Source organism: Nothoprocta perdicaria, unplaced genomic scaffold (genome assembly GCF_003342845.1).
Source record: "Nothoprocta perdicaria isolate Ctin4 unplaced genomic scaffold, notPer1 scaffold_1, whole genome shotgun sequence".
NCBI lineage: Eukaryota > Metazoa > Chordata > Aves > Tinamiformes > Tinamidae > Nothoprocta > Nothoprocta perdicaria.
In genome coordinates this window covers 1,599,160-1,607,894 of record NW_020454093.1, presented here as the reverse complement: position 1 = coordinate 1,607,894, position 8,735 = coordinate 1,599,160, and the positions used below count along the sequence as shown (strand labels likewise).

The following is an 8,735-nucleotide window of genomic DNA, read 5'->3' as shown; positions in this document are numbered from 1 at the left end:
GGGAGGGAGAGGCGGGCCCGGCCGCGCCCCACCTGGAGCCGGCGGGAGGAGAAGGAGGAGGAGGAGGAGGAGGAGGAGGGCGGCACGGTACGTGGCGGGGCGGCGCTGAGCGGCGCGGGCGCTTCCTCCCGCGCGCCCCGTGGAACGCTGGCTCGGCGGCCGCGAGCTCGCCGCGCTCCCCGCGAGCGTTTCAGGGAGAGGGGCGGCACTCGGGCTCGCGCGGCCGCCAGCAGCCCGCTATCTCCTTACATCTGCCCATTTCCTAAAACACGATGCCCTATTCAAAACATATGTGAGAGCTGCAGGGCCTGTACGTGCGGCCTGCTTACGGCTGTTTCGCAGTTCATCATCCTGGGCTGGGAAACGCGGGGATTGCGGACGTATTTATAGAGTCTGTTTTCCTTATTTCCTCCTCCTCCTCGTCCAGGTAACACCGGTTAGCAGGGCCTCGGGTTAGCTGCCGTTCAAAGTAACACGTTTGGAAGTGCTGCATAGATAATGTACGGCATGGGCAGACAGGAAGGCGTTGCTGTTCAGGGCCAAATCCTGAAAAGTCATGAGCAGTGCTCGAGGTGTGGTGGACCTCTCGCCAAAACAACATGTGGAGCGGTTGTATTCCTGCTAAGTATTTCTGTATGGTGCCACAGTGGTACCTGGTGTCTGTAAGAAGGTTGGAACAGTCATGTTTGTAACACATCTTCTTTGAAAGGAGAAAGGGGTGAAAAAGAAAAAAATAAGGGGGAAGTAGGGCAGGTTTTCTGAGAGGGCCTTTATATGATCCTTATGAATGGGGTTGGGAAGCGTGTGACACCAGAGATCTTGGTTCGCTCCATGTTTGTTGTGGGGCCATCCTGGTCCCTGAGGAAGAGATGTCAGGCCACACACTCAGACTCAGCCACTGAGTGGAATTCAGCTTTTTGGTTGGACTGCTAAGGGAGTGTGGACCACATCTGGTGTATTGTGTCCAGCTCTGGCCTCCCCTGTGCAAGAAGGACACGGACACACTGGAGTCAGTCCAGTGTAGGCCCGTGAGGACATTTAAGGGACTGGCACATCTGATATGTGAGGAGAGCCTGAGGGTTGGGGCTGTTCAGGACGTTGTCAGTGTGCGAGACAGCCATGAACTTCATGGTGAAGGTGATTGAACACTGGAACAGTTGCCCATGGAAGCTGTGGGAGGTCTCCATCCTTGGAGATACCAACTGGTCATGGTCGGAGAACTCTGGTTTGAGTGGAGCAGGGTTTGGGCTAGACAGTTTCAAGAGGTCCCTGCTCTGGTGAAGCTGCAGACAACTTTGTTGTAGTTGAAGAAACACATTTTTTCTGTTGTTTTGTTATTTTACTATTCAGTTTCTATGAATCAATGAATTTTTAGTGTTTATTTCATCTATCAGTACTAACATTTAATTTGTTCTGCAGATGTCCTTTAGTATGGCTGGTGAAGAGGACTTCTTTTTGGAAGAAAAAAAGTTCAAGCAGTACTGTGAAGAATTTGTTAAGCATTCACAGAAAATAAGAGATGGTTGGGAGTGGAGAACTAGCAAGGTAAAATAATCAAAGTATCGGTAAATAGTTCCTGCCTAACCCTCTTATTTTTTAGATACCTTTGCTGGCCTTTTTAAGCTGTCGGCAACCATTGCAACTAGAACATCCCTTAGGGTGGTTTGCATCACATGAAATAAATAGCATTTTACGCAGCTGGTCCAAGAACAAGAAACTACAAAGGTGATTTAGCTGAGGATGTAGGGCTGAGAATTAGGCCAGTACATCTATTACATAGGCTAAGAGTTCATGAATCCAGAAACAGCTGCTGGGTAGGATTTTGCAGAAACAACAAATGAGTAGGATTATCCTGGATGATTTCTGTTCTGATCAGAACCAATCTTTTAACAAATATTTATTAGCAAGCCATTCTAATGGTTGGCTATCTGAACTGCCCAGCTTCAACTTCCAGCCACTGGAAGATGTTGTCTGCAAGGCTGAGGAGCCTTCTGTTGTCAGAATTCTCCTTGTTTCACTGCTTTTAGATTGGAATCAATTCACCTCTTAACCTTGTCTGTGTTAAGCAAAACATATTGAGCTCCTTGACTGTTTGGCATGTTTTCCAATCCTTTAATCATTCTTGTGGATCTCTTCTGAATCCCTTCCAGTATATCAACATCCTTCTTCAGCTGTGGATGGAATGAGACAGCGGATGTTGTCTTGTGTTGTATCACTACTAAATTCAGATGCTACCACCTTCCTACTCCTACCAAGTTTCTTTGGTTATACATCCAAGGATCACTTTAGCCCTTTAAATTAAAATAGCAGATGGTGAGCTCCTATATAGCTAATAAACCTTTGCAGGGGATTGTGTCTAAGGACTGAATCCTTCATCCTTCAGTCTTTGTTCTAGATGTGAGACTTTATTTTTTTTTTATTAAAATGCTTGTTTTTTGCTTGCTTACAGCACCCAGTAAAATCTCTGTATTAGTGATCAGTCCTCATTATTTACTGCTTCCCCATCATTTTCAAACCTCACCAATAATAATTACGTATTGTTTCTAGGTCATTAATCAAAATTTTAAGTAGTGTGAGGCCAAACTAATCCCACAAGACCCCATTAGAATCATTTCTTTTATGATGATTCTCCATTTTTAAGTTACATTTGAGATCTGTAAGTTAACCGTTTTTTTCATCTTTTTAGTGTGTGTCATATTTGTTCTGGATTATTTAAATTATTTAGTTTGTGCTTGCGGAGTCTATAGATGCCGTATGGAATTCTATGTATATACTGTCACCACTTTTATTTTTATCAACCAAATGTATCTTTTTTACCTTGACAAGATCTGTTTTTATTAAAAAAATGGTATTTACTGACTTCAGTTTTTCATTTAGTGAATTCAGTATCAAATAATCCCTGCTTGGGATGATGTCAGACTAATATAGTCACTCAAGCTATCCAGTGTATATATTAAACATATATTAGTAAATACTGTCATTCTCAAGTTCTCTGAAACTTCCACAGTGCTCAAAGACTCAAAATGAGCAGCTCTAATGTGCTTATTTAAGAATATCTAATGATAGCTACATCATGATATTGCCCTGCTTAACCACTCCTGGAAGAAAAATTGTAGACAATTGTACAATTGTCTAACAATTGTAGAATATGGCCACATCATTTATATTTTTTTCTCCAGAAACAACAGAAATATTTGGAACACTTGCTTTTTCTGTTTCAAATGCTTCTGTTATTTGCCATCTGTTTTAGGATTTTCTTTTTCCTCTACCTTTTTTTTTTTTTTTTTTTCCTCTGAATAGGCAACATAGTTTTTCTAGTATTCTCTTGCTTCTCACAGCAGTTTCCAACACTGAATAGTTTAGGATATGTACTTACTGTTATAACTTTTTATTTTATTTATGGAATTCATGTTGCTATTATTGTTTTTGTTAATTTAAATGGCTCAATTCCCATCCTTTCATGAATTTTGAGGAGAAAAATCATCCTTGTAACATTTTAAAGTGTAAGAAGTCCCAGAGTAAATATATGATATCACTTTTACCTAAGTAATTATACATTAGCATTTGTAACCCTTTCATCACAATTAAAACTGAATTTTAATAAGAAATGGAAGCTTGTTTGTAGATACATTCCGTTCAGAACACATCTGGGTTTTTAAAACACTGAAAATATTAGCCAAGTGTTACAATGCTCCCTTTCTTGCAGGCAACCATTTGAAACTTTAGATTTCTGTCCAAGGCTATATTTATGAGGGATTTATTCTGTAAAGAAAGATGCTGTGAGCCTCTATCAGGAATTCAATGCATGGGTCAAAGCTTGAACTTTCTGTGGAACAGGAAGCTTTGCTGGAAATAGTGAAATGAGCTAGATTTTTGTTCTCTCTATAAAAATTATTTAGAGTATTTTTTTTAGTGGGCCAAGTTGGCAAGTCTGTGGTTTCAGTGTGTGATTAAAAACCTGGCCTTTGAGAACATCCATTTATTCTATATAATCTGGAAAGAGAATTTTTGTTTAACAAGATGCCTCATTGTTTTTCGTTCTTTTTCCTTAGAGAAAAAAAAAACAAAAATCAAAAAACAAAACCAATATATGTGCTCTGAGTAGTTAAGGCACTCTTGATTTTCCTGATGTAATTCACTTGGATCCCATTCCTCATTCCATACTCACGTGAATAGACTCATTGATAGCAAAAAGACCACACAAGTAAACTAGGCTTGTAGGACTGTATTATGTTTTCTGTAAAAATTAAACTTAAATGATGGAATGATACCCTTTTTTTTCCCCCTTTTTATTTGCTGAGCTGGCTCTTGTTGCATAAGTTCACATGGGCCAGCCAGACCTTGTTTTTATAGCTTTTAAGTCAAATGTTCTAAACTATGTTATTTTTATTACCATTTTCTTCCTTAAAAACTAAAGCTGTAAAAAAATTCAGGGCATCTCACTTGCAGGACCTGACAAAAGTAAATTTGGGTGTTTACACTATAATCTAGATGAATCTACTCAGTGTATGTTGTCCCTTCACCTGCTTTCTGTTTTGTATGTTCAGTTAGGTTAATCTAGGTAATTATATCCAGGGCTGTTTTGCTTCACCTCTATTTGTGATACTTACTTATAAGGCCACTGGAGTAGGAAGGAATTCCCTTTACCCGTTTTGAGGATCAAAGTCTGTGCTACAGTATTGTTTTGTTTATATGGAAAGCAGTATGCCAAATATGTTCACAATAGAGAGTGCAGTGGGAGGAATGCCTCTTTCCTGCCATCCTTTCACTCACCTCTCATCTCTAACTAGCAATTGCAGAGGCTACTGACTCCATGTGTTACCAGCTGTCCGTAGATGTTGTTCATGGCACTCAGATGTTGTAGATTGTAAAGGCTACAGAGCTTTGGTGAGTTCTCTCCCCCTCAGGAAAAACTGGTTCAGGGAGGAGAATGCTAGGTTTCCTTCTCAGGCAGAGCTCCAGGTGCCTGGGGCAGTTCACCTCTGTGGGCGGCAGCCGTGCTTTCTCTGCTGCTCTCCGGGGGATAAATACCAAGGCAGATAGTTTTATCCCTGTTGATTTTCACAGGAAACTCCACAGCAAGAAGACGTTTCAGAGCGCTTGGAATAAGTGACTTACGTGTTGCTAAGTTAGGCCTAGTTTTTCTGTCACTGTTGCCCTGTTGTGTGTTTGACTTCTCAGAGCAGAGGATGCTGTTGATGCTACAGCAGGACATCCAGCAGCTTGGGGGATTCATGCTCTTGAGGGTATTTAGTGGGAAAATAAAGCATAGCAGTAAGAGAAGTTACGAGCAAGAGAATACCATAGTACCAAGCTCATAATATATCCATGCTGAAAAAATCATAGACAAAAGTGCAGACCAATATCATTTTGTTTCAGGTATGAAACTTGTTAACAGCAAAGTATGCAAATAACAGATGCTGGAATTAGATATATGCTGCAGTATCATTGAAAAAAACAGAACTAATGTGTCAGAATAGAACACATGTTGATTTGCAAGTCAGAATATATGAAATAAACTGTGTCAGAAATGATAGATTAACCAGAGTTAAGTCATATTTAAATTTGCAGCCTTGTCAGGCAATTTAATGGTATATTAATGAATTTTTTTAGAGAGACTGTTTTGAATAGAATCCTTTTACATCAGATGTTGCACATATGCTTTTTGTATTTGTTTGTCTAAAATAAAATGTAATGAAACAGCTAATAAAACCCAAATTTATTTGTTTCCTCTGAAAAATAAGTCCTTAGCGTGCGACTACTGTTCTTTGTGTTCTGTGCGCTCTCTCTCTCTTTCAGTGTGTGCACAGTGATCTGTTATTAAACTTTTTTCTCTCCTCTTATTTCTAATTGACAAAATAATGTTTATATATGTGTTCAGACAGCCAGGTCAGCAAGGCGGAAGGCCCTTAAAAGCTTCTTTTGCTATTGTGAAATTGCAGAGGCCTTTTACAACAGCAGACTACGTGGCCAGGAAAACAGAGTGATAAAAAGGGAATGAGAGAATGTATGGCTATGACTTTGTCTGCATTTGACCCACAGAGCTGATTAGGAGAAAGAAATTGTGACTCTGCACACACAAGTTCAGATTTTTTTTTTTTTTTTTTAAGGGCTGTATGAAAGTGGGGGAGCAAAACTAATATAAATAAAGTATCAAGAATTGGGAAATTTATACCGGTGTGAACGCATTGCTTGAAATAGGTCAAATCATTGTCAGCTGTTTAGTTATGCATGACCTTCATGCACTGGTTCTGACACTTTGGCACTAATCTTGGTCCCCACGTGTCTCTTGACTCATCCAATTAATAGATACATTAAATTTTATTTTTGCTGTTCAAGTCTTTGACTTGCTTAACACTGAGAACTTGTCCCAACTACCTGGGAGGAGATGCTGAAAAGCAATGTAATCATTGGTATCTGCAAAAAGACTGAGAGCTTATGTCTAATTATCATGCTGTGTTTATTTTCTACTGCATTGATAGCATTTAGCTTTTTGGCTGCAGAAAATATTTTTCTTTTCTGTTTTCTGAACACAGGACTTTGCTGATGGTTATCTTAGTAAAACACACTTCCAAATAACAAATAGAAATGTCCCACCAGATCTCAAGGAGAAAAACAATGATAACGTTGAGCAAACGTTGTTTATGCATGTTGAAGTAAGTACAGATTTTTGTATTTATAAACTTTGGGGTTTATAAAATAAACAATGTACATTTATTATTATTATTATTATTATTATTATTATTATTATTATTATTATTATACTATTAAATACTCTAATATCTAATTCTTCCAGAAGGATTTCAGATCTTAAGTTATCAGTGGTTTTAAATAATTTTTCATACAAGTTCATGGCTTTTAATATTTTGCATACAGGTTTTATACATACAGATAAATTGGAGATCAAAATCGAGACAAAGTCAGAAAGTTACCACACTTTAGATTTGTGATATTTTCATCATGGAAGCATGTTTTTTGCGTAATGATTCACTACCATTAAACTTTTGAAGTAGATTAAGCATCAAGATATAGTTATGTTAACAGTAAAAATTAAAGAAAATGTTGGGATCAATGTTAATTTAAAGTGGTATTTACTGAAGAAATAAGTCATGTATAAGAGCTTTATACTCATAGCGTTACTGGTATTCGAAGTAATTGGGCATCTTTCTATTACGACACAAGTTCTTACAAATACTGAGCAGTTGTTTTAGCCATTGACGGGAATAATTGATTTTGAGTTCTTGAAGAAAATAAACTTTTCCAGAAAACAAATAGTGTTCATTAAGCTCAAGATGAATTGATTTGAATAATTATTTGCTTGTTTGACTCTGCATTAGATATCCAGATTACGACTAATCAAGATATAAACTGGAGAAATGTACTCCCTTGTTATGTTATTATCATATATGTGAAATGAAATCTTGGATTTTAATTGACTGAAAACAATGAATTCTTTATATGATAAGCTGTTGAATTCATTAACAGGTGTATTTTTCAGTTACTTCTTTTCTGTGATAATTTTTTTTTCATTAGAACATTGATTTTCTTTTTCCCGGAGAACTCTGCTGCATGGTCTGAAATGAGTATTCTTTTGGCTTGTTTCCTGAAGGAAATGATACTTATGAAATCGTGTGTCTGCTAGTCTGTGATATCATCCTTCCTACTGATTTTTGAGTTCACAGACTAATTTCAGCCAAATTTTAAAGAGGGGTTAGATAGCTCAGAAAGAATTAAATTACAATTTTCTGAAAGCTGATGGCCGGCTAGATGAAAGATGAATAGATGGCTTAGAAATTTTATTTGTATATATTTGAGAAGAATATAGATTTCTTTCACAAAATCTGTGGCCACTGTCTGATAATTTCACATTATTAGAATTACTGTTGTGCTCTAGCTTTTTGTCATACTGTGTCTTTACTGCATGTTTCTGTGAGATACATGCATCTGTGTTTGATAGTCTGATCTTATGCTTCAATATGCGGTAGAAGGTATTGCACATAGTTTTATATTAGGTAGGTAATTAAGAACAACCAGAAAAGAGAGGAAATAAAAAAAGAAAAAGAGAGAATAAAGAAAAAAAGGAAAAAAGTAAATTTGGAGGCCTTATAATCAATGTACAGAAATAAGTGATCCATTTATAGGAAGAAAAAGTCCTGACAAAAAGATAGGAAAAAAGACCTTCTGTGGTGTCTTACATGGTATAAGAGACCATAAGATTTACTTCTAGAATGTTCATGTACATTAATATTAGAGATGAGCTTTAGTTTTGGCAGACAAGGTGAAACTTAGAAAAAAAAAATTGAAGACAAATTTTGGAAGCTGGAGTGAAGCAGAGTGAAATTATCCATGATGAGGCTGTAATTCCTGCTAAAGTAATTGAATCTAATTAAGTAAAAGAACATATCAGAAAAGAGGTGATGTTGAATAAATCAGTAGGGATATTCTGATGTAGCAAAGAATACAAATAGGATGCTGATACAGCTGAGAAGCAAAATTACTACTTTTCTGCTTGTTTTTTAGCTGTCAAAAATCCTAGAATATGATAATACAGTGCAGAAAAGCTACAGAACATTGAAAATAATGTTATTAAAATAAACAATTATGAAGTAACACAGCATCAGAAAATGCACTAATCTTACAAGAGCCACATGGAAACTGGTCAAATTATTTGAGATTTTTTTTTCAGCTCATTGTTCACACAATCTGTGAACTCACTCTGTGGTACCTAAAATTTG

At 37.4% G+C, this 8,735-nt stretch overlaps 1 protein-coding gene across 1 annotated transcript in view; it reads left to right on the top strand.

Annotated features, from left to right (window-relative positions):
* Nucleotides 1-1,419: 1,419 nt before the first annotated feature.
* Nucleotides 1,420-8,735, top strand: part of ATG10 (autophagy related 10) — a 76,208-nt gene continuing 68,892 nt past the window's right edge. The window contains exons 1-2 of the mRNA XM_026038229.1: nucleotides 1,420-1,545; nucleotides 6,537-6,656. Of these exons, the coding sequence (XP_025894014.1) occupies nucleotides 1,420-1,545; nucleotides 6,537-6,656 (246 nt within the window). The remainder of the gene's footprint in view (nucleotides 1,546-6,536; nucleotides 6,657-8,735) is intronic.